Below are 16,770 nucleotides of genomic sequence, written 5' to 3' on the forward strand. Positions count from 1 at the left end.
AATCTACTGATTTTTGCCCTTTGGATACTTTTTTCTCCCAGCCACTGTAACTTATTGGGGGTGGGGCATAACATCCTATGTAATAATATATATATTGGTAAATCATGGTAACAGTGAAGCAGATGTTGTGGGCAGTAAATTGTCAGTGGACTAATCCCATTCTGAGGAATTTAAAATTTCTTCCACTGGGAAGAATTAGAATTCATCCATGTCAGTATATACTTCACACTGTTAGAGGTGTATGGCTGGTTTTTTAAAATTTATTCCACCTTTTATTTTCTCATTTTGGGAGTGCAAACATGTACACTCCTTTGGGCATAGAGTATTGTTGTTGTTGTGTGCCTTCAATTCATTTTTGACCCTTTCATGGGGTTTTCTTGGCCAGATTTGTTCAGAAGAGGTTTGCCATTGCAAATCTCTGAGGCCGAGAGAGTGTGACTTGCTCAAGGTCACCCAGTGGGTTTCATGGAGCTGGGAATTGAACCTTGGTCTCCAGAGTTATGGTGCAACACTGAAACCACTATACCAGCTTGCTCTGGGTAATCTTACAAGTCCATAATACACTCAAATTTTCACTGGGATCAGAAAATGCCAATTTTAAAAAAAATTCCTGCATGTGAGGTTGAATATTTTTTATTATTTAAATTATTTTAGTAAATCAGTTTCGAGACATTTCGCTATGAAGTGATATGGAAAAGAATATATAATACACTAGGGAAAATACGAAGTAGTTGAATGTGAACAACCTTTTATCTAAATATTGAAGCAGCAACCTCTGTAAGAGAAAACTAAACTGCCAGTACAAATGTGAAAGTGCTTCAATCTGTTCCAACTAAGAATGGCGGGATATAGACCGTCCAAAAAGGGCAGTCTCCCGCCACCGAAGTTTGCTCCGTGAGGGAGCTGCAGAGGACAAACTGTACGTCTCCGTCACGGAACAAAAAGAACCGGCAAAAAGTGGGTTCTTCTTGTGGCGCCTTTGTGATGCTGCAATGTGCCAATGGCACACTTGCGGCGTCACAAAGGCGCCAGGACATGCGGACCCTAAGCGTCCGTCACGTCAAAATGGCGGCACTCGTGTGTACAGGACGCCGCCATTTTAACACCCCCATCACGTGCTAGGGGTGAGGCCAATATGGATGGTGCGTCCTCAACCAACCCCTAGCACGTGACGGGAGTGCTGCAAAGGCCCGTACAAATCGGGCCAGTGTAAGTAAAGAATTTGCATCCACTACTCTAACATGATTTTGGTAGCCTTAATCTAACGTACCATCTGTTCCCTCTGTCAAATCTTTTATCATCAACTTTTTCCAGAAATTCTCTACAGTTGGGAAAAAAAAACTTTCATCTAATTTTCACTGCTGCAGATATTCACATGATCATAATTTTGTTCTGCAGAATTAATTTTAGCCCAATTTCTGAAAAGTCAAATCTTGCTAAAACACCTTTTCTTTGCTGAAAATAATTCCAGTGCCTAGCAAATCTGCTAATAACATCTCCATCAGCCCTCACCGACATAATGTTTTCAATTTTTTTCTTAAAGTTGAAATGGCACCCTGTGAATCACAAGGGAATCACGTTTAGAAGAAATTGCTAATCTTTATCCTGTGAGGAAGCAGCTGGGGCAGGTTTTCATCCTAAACTAAGAAATACCTTTTTAGCATTAGTTCATTATTTCTTTGTAAAGATTTCATTCTATATAACAAAACCACAAAAATTCTGGTTATTTGTTCCAAATCTTAACTTGATGCATGCAACTTTACTGAACATTTCTTTCTTTTTTTAAACATGACTGAAACTATTGCTATCAAAATCATAATTTCACACCACTCATTTTTTACTAAAGTAAAAACAAATATAAAGATAACACTTTTAACATCTATGTAGCATACAAAATATACACTTGGGATCCCCAGTATTCACATACTGTGAATACCTACTACCAGTTCTGGCTTTTTACGCCAAAGCGAATGGACACTGCACAAGAAAAAGAGGCTGTGCTCTTACATTGCTCCAATTAAGTGACTCTAGCTCTTTGAAAATTCTTAATGCATTATGTCTTCTACCATCAGATAGGCTGTTTTGTACATCATATACCCATTCATTTTCTAGAACCAATCAAGTATTATTGTTCACAGTTGTTCTGAGACCTGATCTGAACAGTTGTCATGGGAGGGTTTTTAGGCTGAACACTAAGGTTTTGTATTTTGAATACATCTACTCATTCTACATTGGGAGCTGCTTCTAGATTTGCTTAGCTCTGAGAAGCGACCTGAGGGTTATCTTTTGGAAAAGAAAAACTCAAGATGCCTAGCTGCATGCAGAGAGCCTACATAACCAATTGGGTTAAAGCCCAAAGATACAAAGGTAAAATAAGTTCTGTATCATTCCACTAAAGTAACTAATCAAATATTATTGTGGGGTACTTTAAATATGCAGAATACATTATTAGTATGTACAGGATGTATTGCTATCAAGATATTCTCCATATAATATAAGAAACCAAGAAGCTGGTATTGCTTGCCATATTACTCTTTTAGTTCTTTCTTAGGTAAGCTACAGCAGTGTCACCCTCACAAACTACAGAGCTCCCAATTTACCAGTGAGACACAGTGTTGAGCTCATTGTGGAATCTCCAAATACAGTAGCATCTCATGTAAGCCACTGTTCTTTTTCTTTGCTATATTCTTCAGACCACTTCCGAGTGAGCTCCAGATAAATATTTGGTTTATGTGGCTGATAGTCTAAATAGGTTGTCTTCCCAGTCTTCTTTGGAATGGCCTTTTCAATCTGAGTGCCTTCATGCCATTCGTTGAAAGAGGTGATGGAAATTATTTCAGGTCGTACTAGAAGTGCTGCACTGAATGCTGTCTCATAGTACTTGCCATTGACGCGGTTCCGTGTATTGTGGTTGTTCCATGGTCGGATGCTGGTGTCTATGTAGCCAGGGCCCACACTTGGAATAAACATTAAGTTTTTTGTGTCACAAAAAGCTTTCAGACTTGGCCAGTTATGGTGGCTTGAGCCATAAGAGAATCCATTTGTGGCAAAATATGTATAAATTCCATCAAAGCCACTTCTATAGATTTCATGCTTGTGTTTTTCTTCTACAAGAAGGGCAATGAATAAGCTATCATACGGTGTATTTCGTATACTTTGGGATCCTGATATAGTAAGCAGATTTGCCCATATTTCAGGGATTGTTATGTAAGAATCATAAACATAAAACATAGGAAGAGTTCTACCTGTGCTGACTTTATGTCTGTAAAAAGCTGGATGGCTTCCATATCTACAAAGCAAAGAATTAGATAAAATAAACATTATTTATACTTCTTAAATGTCAGAAGATGTTGTTTAAACTCCATGCCCCTCCCCAATTATATTTTGCTGAAAAGGGGAGTCTAGAGATAGTATAATTTACATTTGACAATGTTGTTACATAAAACACATTCTAATTTAGTTTTCCTTATACCATGACAATGTAGGAGCTTATCAGATGAAGAAATAAGCCAACTTATCTCTTCTGCATTCTTTTCAGGATCTGGGCTTCCCCCGGATGTTATTAGACCTAAATTGCTGCTGATCTAGTCGTGATGCTGCCACCCGGATGCATCCCGGGTTGAAGCCTTGCTCAGTCGGCCACTTTTTGAAAGTCAGAAATTTTCTGACTTCAAAAAAGTGCTGGCTGAACGAGGCTTTGACTCGGGATGCATCCAGGTAAAGGCATCATGGCTAGATCAGCAGCTGTTTTGGTCTGATAACATCCGGGGGCATCCTGGATTCTGAATTGAATGCAGAAGAGGTAAAATGGCTTATTTCTTCATCTGATAAACTCCAAAATTACTCCACTTCTAATCCACATTTCATTACCTTTCACTTACTCCAGGCTCAGTAGAGAAGGCAGATAATGAAGCTTACTGCACAGGTCTTCTGGGACGTTCTCAGAACGGCCCGGCAGGAAACGGAATGAGTGGGGGACGGATTTTACCGCACACTCCAGTCCCTCACCCATTCCCCCTCTCTTCTGTTCCCATTCCGTTCCAGAGGGAACGCTTTTTGAGAACTGTTCTGAACGGATTGAGAACAGAAGAGAGGGGGAACGGAACGAATGAGGGACTGGTGTGTGTGGTAAAATCCGTCCCCCACTTGTTCCGCACTCATTCATGCTCCTTCGGTTCCGTTCTCAGAATGGACCCAGGAGGGCCTGTGCGGTAAGCTTCAGAATGAAGGACCATGACATAGAAATACTAGATAGAAATAAAAATGAGAGAACAATTCACAACAGTACCAAATCTTTGTTTCCTACAAGAAATGTATGTTGATAAGATTTGATAATATGGTGTGATGCACAACAAAAACAAAATCACATGGAGAACGAGATGAAGCAATCAGTGATATGGTTTTCCCAGGAAAAGTAGAATTGGAGTTTTCCAGAAAGTGTTTCAATGGTCTAAATAATGTTATCTGATTTAGAACATTTGGTTTGAATAATGTATTCAAGGGTTTAAATGAAAATATTTCATTGGAATATCTGTAATTACATAAGAGAATAGCATATACTCCTCTTATATTTAACAAAAAATGGCTATGCCTGAAATAACACTATGGCTGGCATTTTGTTCAGAAATTACAATATCATAGGTCTGCCTTACACCATTGCAATTCATTTTTATGCAACAATAGATTTCAAGAACAGCATTTTTTTTTGTCTTGATTATGAAACTTAAAAATTCTTCATTTCCTGGAATAACCGCATGGCCAGAAGGAGAAGGGCCCCTTAATATGATTTTTAACATCTTTACCTAATGAAGAAGCCAGTGAAGCTTCAAAAGTTCCAATGGTTTTTTTTATTTTTGTATTTGGTTGGCCCTAATAAAGGTATTACTGTTTTGTGGATTTTGGATGTTATTGTATTTTGCTACATGGTCAATGCAGCTACCCCTGGATATGTTTTATGTTTTGTTTGGGCTGTTGTAATGCAATCAGCCATGTTAGATGGGCTAAATATGGGATATAAAGATCTAATTACTCTTCTATGGAGACAAGTATTGACAAACTCTAGTACTGTATATATCCCCACCGAGCCAGTCCTCAAAGAGCCAGTGTGCTTTACCAATATGAGTGCTGGATTCGATTCCCAGCTTGGCCATGAAAACCCACTGGGTGACCTTGGGCGAATCACACACTGTGAACTCCAGAAGATCCCATGATAAGTTCACTTTAGGGCTGGCATAAGTTGGAAATGACTCACAGGCACAGAACAACAAAATATATATCCCACATATCTCTGGAAGTGATATTTCAAGTATATCTGAAAGTTCTTACTTGTCTATGATGTACTTGACATTGCTGTACATATTGCGATCATCTCTATCTTTATATGGCTCAATATGGAAAGTGACCTAAAAATGGAAAATTGATAGGCAATTTTTAAAAACCAACTGACTCTAAATAGAAGATCACAGTCAAATTTACACTACCCACTCTATTCTCTCTATTTAAAAGGTTTAGAGATGACTGAGTTCTTTTGCACATCATCCATTCACAAAAGAGGAGCATTAGGAAAGTAGGAAAAAGCCATTGTTTACAGTGAGATGGGGAACTATGCAGTCCCTGCTCACATTTTTTTCAGCTACTACCCTTCTGTTCTGCAAAAGCCTACTCCAAATAGCTAAAAATGTTGCTTCAGGGTGTTCTGACCCTAGGAGAGCAGGACTCCCTGCCAAAACAGCTCTCCAATGATTGGGCATGCTGAAATGTCATGTTTAATCACAAAAGTCACTTCTGGGCTTTGAAGCATACCCAATCCTAGTTTATAGAAATGTAAAAAGACTTTGGAGAAAAAGCTAAATGTGTTCAGGCAAGCTAGGCAACTGGAGATGAAAAAGGAAGTAAGAGAAAGCCCATTCATACAACACTGGCTGTAGTCTATGAGTTTGGCTAGAGTAGTGATTTACAGTATAATCCAATATGCATCTGTTCAGGGAAAGTAATAAATCCATTTCTATTGCAAAACAACCAGAGCAGAACAGAAGGATGTCAACATCTTGAAAAAATTAAGGAACAGAAATTAGGTAATCTGATCATGTCTAACAATAGTAATACTGGTTTGGAATGCCTACCAAGAAAGATGCAGAAAAATATCCATGTCTCATTTTGCCATGCACAAACAGCACAATACTTGGTTCCAAGTACCAATGAATCCACAAGTACATCTCAGTGAATTCAAATGGCACAGGTAACTGACAAAAACAGTGCATATACTGACCTTGGAGTAAGTTCCACTGTGACCAATGGGACTTGCTTCTGATTAGATATGTATAGATTATATTGCAATTTGCTTTCTAGCTTCAAAGGTACATGGTCCTCTGTTAAACTTGACCAAATAGACTGAGCTGCCTTGGAATCAATTTGCATGTCCTTGCCTTACAAAACATAAAAATGCAGCATTACACTATTAAAACTTCTTTGCTGAAATGAAAGCACACATGAAAGCAACTTTCAAGATGCACTCCTATCTGCATCTCTGCAGAAATAAGTCCCAATAAATTCTGTGTAAATGGAGGTAAGATCACAACTTAAATTCTGTTAACAGAAAAATACACAAAGCTTCAGAATGGTCAATTCATTATTAAGCGACACTCACCTTTAATTTGTACTTATCTGCAATATCCAAAATAGCTGGCACGAGACCATCAGTAGGTTCTCCATTTTCATCAGCCATACCAGATGGGTACCAAGAAAGAGCCAGCACTCCTAATAAACAAAACATACATTTATTTTATCTATGTTAAAGAGGTCAATTGGATGGCTAATAAAACTACTACTAACTTTGACAACAAGCTTACTGGAGATAGGTCAGACTGAGCAGATGTACAGGGCAGATGTACAGATATTGGCAGAGGAGGGGAAATATCAGCTGTAGTGATCCCGTGACATACACAGAAAGCTCCATGGGTGGAAACTCCCTGGAAATAGCCCCTATTCTCACAGGTTGTTTGGGAGGCATGGCTTTTCAGGTATGCCAGACAGTAAAGACAAACAAACAAAAACAGCCCCGCATACTACTTTTGTCCTGACAAATACATGATGACAAGGCTTGATATGCTGTGGTGGATTTGACTGAACTACTTGACAAAGGCGGGTTATAGACCGCCAATTTGGGGCGGGCTGCACCCGCCCCTTTCCCCAGTGTATCGGGGCCTCAGTGTGCAGAGCGGCAGCCGCTGAGGCCCCGATCCGCCGCTTTTCAGGCTGCGGGGAAGCAGCAAAACACCGCTTCCCTGCAGCCTGAAAAGGGGTGTCCCTGGGGCTTCAAGCCCCAAGGACACCCCGCGGCGGCGGGGAGAAGAGAAAGGGGCCGCTTGGCCCCTTTCTCTTTTAGTCCGCTGGGCGCAGCCGTCTGAAGGCTGCACCCAGTGGACTAAACCAGGAAGGAGCTCCGAAACGGAGCTTCTTCCTGCTCCGTGTTCAGGGTGCACTAAGCGCCCTGGCACGGAGCAAGGACGTCACGTCCGCGCCGCAACGTCTAGAGGCGGCGCGGCCATGACGTCCTCACGGCGGCGGCCGTATGGAAGGGCCGCCGCCATTTAGTGTGTGACGAGCACGCACTAGGGTTAGGGCAGTGCGGAAGCACCACCCTTTTGTAACCCTAGTGCATGCTCGTCACGCACTAAAGTGCCGGTCTGTAACCGGCCTCAGTTATCCTCTGGACTGCTTTGGTTGCAGCTTCTTTGTGAATGGCGTTTTAACCACATTCTTAGATTTATCCTCAAATGGTAGAAAAATATAGGCTTCTGCACATTCCATGCCTAATTGTTGGCTTGGAACTTTACTGCACAGAGGACTGTAGTAAGGAAAAAAATATCGCAAGTGAAATAATTCCTAGTCACTTTTTGGTGGGAATGAAGATTCAGTCACCTCCATGTGTGCCCCCAAGGATACAAGCTGAAGGGACTCTGATGGGGAAAAGATGCATAGGTTGTATTTTTTTGGTCCAAGGGTTGAGAAGCAATGTTCGCAATTTGTCATGCAAGGTAAAGGTATGCTGTTGTATTTTATGAGAGGTGGGAAACAAAAGGTACACAAATGCATCTCTTTCATTGTCTTAAAAAGGTGCATTCATAAATACGGTAGTTATTGTTCTTAGAAAACATCAATAAACAATCCCTTTATCTTTTACGTTCCTCCCACTGTTCCCCACAGTGCAGATGGACATTCAGCCAGGCAAGAAACTGACAATAAATAAGTGGAATGAAATCTGTTGCTAATCAGAGTGGGACAAGGAAACAAGCGACACAGCAAGCTAGGATGTGAAGTTTCGATGAAATGAAAGATTCCACTTTGTACAAGCTATGGGTGACAAATCAGCTTTGAACCACAGTCAGTGCCCAAAGAAACTATGACCTGTTACAGACTGCCAAAATAAAGCTGCTTTGGGTCTCTTTGGAGGTATGCTATTTAAATGATGCATGCATCCTAAGAATCCGGAAGCTGCACCAAAGCTGCACTCCAGCGCTTAGGAATGGAGTGTGGCTTTGGTGCGACCTCCGAACTCTTAGGACCCATGCATCATTTAAATAGTATACCTCCAAAGAGACCCGAAGCAGCTTTATTTTGGCAGTCTGTAACAGGCCTATGATTAACAAGTTAGGCGCGTTTCCGGACGGGCCCTATTGGGTGCCGTCATTACGCGCGAGGGGCGGTGTTTCCTGACGCGCCTTGCCCCTTGCATGTAACGAGGGCGTCAAAATGGCGGTGCCCTATACGGATGGGTGCCGCCATTTTAACATGATGGACGCCTAGCATCCGCACGTCTTGGCACCCTTGTGATGCCGCAAGGGCGCCATTGGTTCCCTTGCACACCAAGCACGAGCGCCGGCAGACCGCCCTTTTGGGTGGTCTGTAAAGGGCCTTAGTTTGGGTTCAAACCTACAAGCAAGAGCCATTACTTCTTTAACCAGCTTCAAAACGGAGTTGAAAACCATCCTGTTCAGAGAAGCCTTCCCAGGCATTGCATAATTGTCGCTTACTATTTGATGTTCTTTTGGTGCCTGTTTATCAAACCATTTCCTGTATTGCTATGTACTGTATATGCATTATCCTACTTGAGAGTATGTATTTTCCCTGGAAAATGATTAACCATCCATTATGAAGCCAAGCCCTCCCTCCAGTCCATCTGCCTTGGTCCAGGCCTTGGAGGTAGAGAGGAACTGCTGGACCTCTTACCCTTTCCCTCCACCACTCCCTTCTCCTTCTGTGTCATGTCTTTTTAGATTGTAAGCCCGAGGGCAGGGAACTGTCTAACTAAAAAGATTGCATGTACAGCGCTGTGTAAATTTACAGCGCTTCATAAATAAAGGTTAATAATAATAACAAACCACACTTTAGGTAAAAGAACAGGCCAAATCTAAAGTAAGGAGGTAATACATGAAGTTACTTTCCATATTGCTAGCTTCAAGATATTTTTATCAGCCCTTGAACAAGAGACATTTATGATTCACTGAAGATTCATATATCAAATGGATGAAAAATAAAGTGATAATGTTTTAAAACCCCTTCCATATAGTTCAGTTTCAGCACGCACAAAAAAGTGAGTAATTTGCTGAAAATAACTGAATTCAAATAATTTAATGTCATCTTAAAAATACCTATTTACCAATGGAGGCTGAGCGCATCTGTTTCATGTGAGCTTCGATGACAGAAGGGTCCTTGGAGCTGTATGGCCCAAGTTCAGGATAGAAGCTGGATCCAATATCTTCTGGAGGATTGTGTCTTCCCTTTGGATAACCGCTTGCAATTTTGGGATCCCAATGTGTCAACAGTGGATGATTCCAGTGAATATATTTTCCATCAAACTGTGGAGTCCCAAACCAGCTGTAGTAGAACACATGGAAGTTGTAATTTGGAGATGGTAGATCTTCCTCTACTCTTCCTGTTGGCATTTTATCATTTATTGTCAAATCATGTAAATTTTTGGCATGTGTGAAGCTATCTTCTTTAGCTTTCTTCTGCAGACTGAACTTATTTTTAAAATATTTTGTTTGCTGTTGAAAATCTGGCAAAAGGCCAATACCAAATGGATCTCCAAACCCAGCTCTTTCAGGTCTCAAAGTTTTCAAGGCCATCATTATGGAGCAAATAAATAAAATAAAAAGCAACAAAATGATGCATGTTCTCCTGCGAAATCTTGCCATGATGTCATGTTAGTTCATGTAGGAGATTTCTACCTGTCATTAAGTGAAAGAAAAATAAAATGTTTAATCATCTTCACAAGAAAACTTAAAAGGTTCTGGCTATATAGACAGTAAAACATAAGGCTACTCCTCTTCAAAGGCTGCAGATATAATGCCATATAATGATTTTGAGACAAAAAAAGAAGGATAAGGGAATAAGCAAGAAAGCACCTCAGCAGCTTAAATAGAGAGATGGGCAAGACTGTTCTTTTCCTTGCCTTTTTTCTTGCAAGGAAGGAGAGGGTGCACCATTCCAATGACATTTTTGATCTCTCAGTCAGTGGCAGAAGAGTCTCTCTTCAGTTGCATGGCCCCATGTAACTAATTTGAGGGGTTGGTATCTCGCTTTTGCCTATCTCCTGCTCTGATCTTGAATGGAATTTTGCTTCTCTCATTGGTACTTTTTTTAGACCCGAAGATGGTGAAAAGCAGGAATGTATGGATGCAACTTAATTTTGTTCAAGAACGACTGCCATTGTTCTGCACAGTGGCACACACACCTCTGTTGGTCCCTCTGTTGGTTTCAGAGGATACAAGCTAGAGAAAGGAAAGGAAAAACTAAACCTTTCCTGTAGGGAAGGTATGATTTTCCAGGTGGAGTCTCACTTAGAGGCAAAAGGTAAAGGTGACAGAACTAAGGTAAACATAAATTTTCCTGCTATATAATGGGTTTCCAGTTGAAAAATGATGCTTAATGTGAACTGATACAAGCATTAGTGCTCGTGATCTGTGGGTGAGAAATGATGTACACTGCTTTGAATTTTTTGGAGGCAAGTGGTATATAAACATGCTAATAAATAAATATTCATGATTAAAGCTATAACTACAGATTTGTGGGACTATAAGCACACACTAGTGTACACAGGAAAGGCAAGCAAAATACTGAGATGTCATACTTAAAGAGAAAAAGTTGTATAATAAATACATGTTTTGACACTTTTTATCAGACCACAGATGGCTAGTCCCACCTAAGGTAGGCCCATTCAACACATAGGTACATCCCACTGATTCAAACTGTCTGCTCAGGACTAACAACAGGTTTAGGCCATTATGAGAAGCTATGCTGTACCTCAGGATGCAAGAGAAATCTGCAATTTTCTTACAGTCTCCAAAATGAATGTGCAAAGATGATCACATTCTCCTGAGTTGCAGACTTGTATTTATGGATCAAACAGATCTTTGTCATAATAAATATAATATTTGTCTAATTGTTGGGTATATTCTACACAAGTGGGAAATAATGGAAATTTCATACTGAATACAGGATTCAGCGTTCCTAGCCTTAGCATTAATTAAAAAATGCCTCATACACAATCTTGTATCTACTCACAAGTAAGCCATACTGCCTTCTAGCAGAGAATAGTTGCTCTAATAGCAAGATACACTGGGTAGAATTAGCTTCTGGTTATTAAAATAAGCTTGAAGAAAGTAGGTATCATTAAATTACAAAAGCCAAAGCAAAGCTCCAGCTCTAACCCTATGTATATATTTACTTTTCTGAGGGATATTTCTTATTGCTTTTGAGTAAACATGTAAAGAATTGCATTGCTTGTAAAGAAATAGGACTTCAAAGATCTGTTTAACTTCTTGCCCCTTCCTATGTCTTCAGCTGCCCTGAAGAATACAGGAAGTTTGTGTGTGTGTAGTGCCTTCACGTCACCTGTCAAATTATAGTGATCCTATGAATTTCATAGAATTTTCTTAGGCAAGGAATACAAGGTGGTTTTGCCAGTTCCTTCATCTGAAATGTAGCTACAGTACAACCTGGTTAAATAGAAAGACAGAGCAAGCCTAAATGTGCCTGTGGAGGGGGCACACAAGAAGTAGATTATCTGATAATTCCAGAGTTATAATAATTAATAATAATTTGTTTTATTTATATACCGCTATTCCAAAGATCATAGCAGTGAACAGCAAGTAAGCTAATTAGCAAGTAAGCTAATTTTCCCCCAACAGTCTGGGTACTCATTTTAGGGACCTCGGAAGGATGCAAGCCTGAGTCGAGCTTGGGCCCTTTTGCTGGTCTTGAACTCGCAACCTTGTGGTCTTGAGTGAATGGCTGCAGTACAGGCATTTAACCACTGCGCCACCATGGCAGCAGTGTATACATGTGTATGTATGTGTGAAGAGAGGACTCTACTGGGATCTTTTTCTTTCTTTCTATTTACTCCATATTGAAACTGGATGAGGCAGGTTATCTATAGCAGTCAAGGCTGGTATAGATGAGAAGCCATATCTAAGGAAATAGGACTGCAGGAGTACCAAAGGCACACTCTACATCTGGTTTGGAAACACAGCGAGCATTAAATCCATGCTTGAGGAGATTTTTATGAGCTGCAGTAAACTACAAGTAAACCCAGCATTATCAGTAGTAATCTTATCATTTTTTTAAAAAAAATTGTTTTATTGTGCCCCTTTATCTTGCATTTGTCTTATGATGGTTGTGTGTTGTTGTTTTAGGTGTTCCCTGATAAAACTATAATTAAAAAAAGTATGGCAAAAGAAGGAAAGACTATAGGGATGAAACCTGATAAGAGACTGGTGAGATAAGAAGGAAGCAATTTATTCTCTGGGCAGAATAAGAAGCACCACAAATGTTAGGCTGATTTCTAAATATAGTCCTTTATCATTGAGGACATGGGAAAGCTTGTCACAAAGAGACACACAACACAGAGACGTACAAGACACAAGTAATTCATCACTGGCAAGTCCATCTACTGTCTGCTAAGAGCCAGCAGAAAGCAGGTTAAGTAGACGGAACCTGAATGTTCTCCATCTCAGCATATGCTATATAGCTATTTTAAAAAAACATAAGCAGGGGAAGAACGGATGTTGTTTGCGAGTTTAAGAAACAGTTAAACATTCAACCTTCCCACCCTTTCAAGATTTATCTTCAGATGCTAGAAAAATAGGATAGGCTTGTGTACACACCAGGTTCCTTTTGCTTTACAAATACTAAGATCTATTTCTTAGGCAAGGAATACTCCGAGGTGGTTTTGACAGTTAATTCCTCTGAATGTACCTTCGTATTAAAAATACCAGTGCCACTTCTTACTGACAAGCATCCTTTCCTGGAATAGAATCTCATAAGAATCCATTCCTGGGGGGAAACCACCAGGAAGACATTTTTGGATATGTTTTACTCGTTGGGTGTTTAATCACTTTGGTCCATATTGTTAGAAATAACCAAATGCACATTTAGTATACTAAGCATTAGGAGTGATCCGTAGTATATGGTGCATAGCTACCTACAGCAATGCCCTAACAATCTAAACACAAAAAAAGGACAAAGGATAAAGTCAGTTGGTTGGCGTGACATCTGCTGCAGAACAGGCTAAAATGAGCCCTCTCATACTTGACCCTCTCTATATACAGAAACACCATGTATAACCTTGAAAATATACAACATATACCTTTGCCACTTCAATCCCAAAAGGGGCGCAAGAGCTTGTAACTGGCTTGTAATGGCAACAGTTGATCTTTCAAGGAAAGGCCCACCTAATCTATTTTTATCTCTGTGTATGCATCCGCTTTTCTCCAAGGCCCTTAAATCATGATCACACTTCCCCTTCTTGTTTTTCTGTGCCACCAAATTGTTTCTGGTTTATGGTGACACTATCATATAGTTTTCTTGGCAAGAGCTGTTCAGAGAGGGTTTGCATTTGCCTCCCTGTGAGTCTGAGAATGTGCGACTTGCCCAAGGATACCAAGTGGGTTTGGAAATCCCAGGTATCCTGAGCACTGTTCTTCAGCACCACATCTCGAATGAGATCCATTGCAGAAATAATCCAGTTTGAGACTGCTTTAACTGTCCTGGTGCAGTTAGGGAATTCTGGGAACTGTAGTTTTGTGAGACATTTAGCTTTCTCTATCAGAGCTCTGATGCCATGATAAACTCAATTTCCAGGATTTCCTAGTATTGAGTCAGGGCAGTTAAAGTGGTCTCAAACTGGATTATTTCTGCAGTGTGTTTTGGATCTAAGTTGATTTTCTTCCTACCAGCTTTCTTCACTGTCCAGCTCTCACTGCCGTACACGGCAATACGATGGCTTGAACAATTCTAACTTTAGCATTCAGCTGTATATCTTTACATTTTCCTTCTATACCTCTTCCTTTGTTGTTGTTGTTGTGTGCCTTGAAGTCATTTTGAACTTACGGTGACCCTAAGACAACCCTATCATGGGGTTTCTTGGCAAGATTTGTTCAGAGGCAGGGTGACTGGAGGTCCTCCTTTTCCAGGACATGCCCTACATTTCAACCTTCAATCCAGGAGGAATTCTGAAATGACTTGCCCAGGGTCACCCAGTGAGTTTCATGGCTGAGCTGGGACTCGAACCCTGGTCTCCAGGGTCCAACTCTCAAACCAGTAAGCTACACTACTTTTTTCCAATTGTTCTTTTAAACCGTAAGCCTCTCTGAGTTCCAGTTCTGGGAGAAAAGCAGGATACAAACAATAATAATAACTTGTCGCTGTTGTTGTGTGCCCTCAAGTCGTTTCGTGGGGTTTTCTTGGCAAGTTTCTTCAGAGGAGGTTTTCCATGCCTAAGGTCACCCAGTGGGTTTACATGATGACTGAGCGGGGATTTGAACCCTGTTCTCCAGAGCTGTAGTCTAACCCTCAAACCACTGGGCCAAGCTGGCTGTCACTACATAATAAATAAACCCCACTGCCTTTCCTCAGTGGCGACCGAGGCAATTTGGTTCTCCCAGACACCGGGCAATTTAATGGTTTTTCATTCTTTATTATTATTGTGATGCTTTAATAATGTTTTTATCTTGCGGGCTGCCTTGCGTTTCTTTTTGGGAGGAAGGCAGCAGAGAAGAGAAATAAATAAATAAGTAAATAATAAAGGTGGAATTACAACTGGTCACCCTGCTCAGAGGAGGTTTGCCATGGCCTTTCCCCTGAGGCTGAGGGACTGTGACTTGCCCACGGTCTCCCAGTGGGTTTGGGGGAACCCTGGTCCCCAGAGTCCTAGTCCAACGCTCAAACCACAATATGCCACAATACATCTTTTGGACTCTTCTTCTTTTAAACTGTAAGCTGCTCTGCATCCCAGTTTTGGGAGGAAAGAGGGAGACAAACATAATTATGTATGTATATATGTATATTAATATAAATGAATATGAAATATATTCCACATTATTTAAAATATAACAAAAAATCCCTCTGCTGTTCCCCAGGGGCCCCTGAGGCAAAGCAGGCTACAAATATCTATATGAATATAAAGTATATTATACATTATTTAAAATAATAATATCTCAATGCCCTTCCCCAGGGGTCCCTGAGGGCAAGTAAGATACAAATATAACAACAATAATAATATATATAATATAAATGAATATAAAATATATTACACATTATTTAAAATATAATAATAATATCCCACTGCGCTTCCCAAGGGCCCCTGAGGCAAACAGGATACATACATACATATATATATCTATATATAAATGAATATAAATAATAATAATAATAGTCCTATCCCCCTGTCCTTCCTCAGGGGCCCCTGGGGGAGGGCAGGGGGATATTATTATTATTACTATTATTATTTAAATATATTTTTATATTCATTGGTATTAATTATGCATTAATTTATATTAAATGTACATATTAATTAATTATTATTATTATTATTATTATTTTTAACCTTTATTTATAAAGCACTGTAAATTTACACATCAATTGCCAGGGGCAGTGGGGTGACACAGAGCACTAAGTGTGGATGGACTGGCGGGGAAGGAGGGGGGTGCTGCTGCCCCACAACGTTCTCCACAGAGGAGGGCCGCCGCCTTTCCCTAATGCTGGCTGAGCCACTGCTAGCCATTTGCGGGCCCGAACCCCGCTGTTTTAACAGGGGAGAGCCAGGCGCCCCAGAGGCTGACGGGAAGGAAGGTGGCCAGGAGCAGCAGCAGCAGCACAAGAAGCCGCCCCTGCTGCCTCGCTCGCGCACACGCCCCCCGCCCCAGACCCCCGCCCCCTCCCTCGCGCCCCCGTCTCCCCTAGCAACCAACCAACCAACCACAGGCCCTGCAACCCCCCCCCCCCCCAGCCTCCTTTTTAAAAACTCACCCGTCTGCTCCGAATGGGGACCTGGGCAAACTTGAGAAGACAGTCAGGGACATGCCGGATGGCTATTGGTGGGGCTGCGTGGGAGGGTAAGGGTGGGGTTACCTCCAACGGAACGCTCAGAGGAGAGCAAGGGGTAAAGTCTAACCACCCCCCGCAACCGCTTGGGCTCTCCCTATAGTTATTGCAGAGCTTGCGGCGGCGTCCCTAGTCCTCTGGGCGCGCATGCGCACAGGCGAAGGATGAAGCCGTCCCGGGTGCCCTTTCCCGTCAGGGGAATGCAGCAGGGTTGTTTGCGTTTTACCTCGCGCTCCTCCAGTGTAGAGCAACCCAACTACACAACGGTCTCGCGCTGGATTATTATCGGGTGCCGCGCGCGCGAGCGCGCCCCTAAAAGCGGTTGGGGACTGTGCGGCGCATGCGTAGTGCGTTTGGAGTGAACCAAGATCTTTGTGAATGTGGAAA

General features: G+C 41.3%; 1 protein-coding gene across 1 annotated transcript; it reads right to left on the bottom strand.

Annotated features, from left to right (window-relative positions):
- Positions 1-1,465: 1,465 nt before the first annotated feature.
- MANEA (mannosidase endo-alpha) lies at positions 1,466-16,515 on the bottom strand. The gene is made up of 5 exons (XM_089530706.1): positions 16,309-16,515; positions 9,659-10,229; positions 6,647-6,756; positions 5,326-5,402; positions 1,466-3,289 (listed from the first exon to the last, which is right to left on the bottom strand). Exons 2-5 carry the CDS (start codon positions 10,194-10,196, stop codon positions 2,653-2,655), a joined length of 1,362 nt encoding a protein of 453 aa, XP_089386832.1. The 5' UTR covers positions 10,197-10,229; positions 16,309-16,515; the 3' UTR covers positions 1,466-2,652.
- Between the last annotated feature and the right edge of the window lie 255 nt (positions 16,516-16,770).

Source organism: Sceloporus occidentalis, unplaced genomic scaffold (genome assembly GCF_023333645.1).
Source record: "Sceloporus occidentalis isolate IW3139 unplaced genomic scaffold, rSceOcc1.0.p SCAF_6, whole genome shotgun sequence".
NCBI lineage: Eukaryota > Metazoa > Chordata > Lepidosauria > Squamata > Phrynosomatidae > Sceloporus > Sceloporus occidentalis.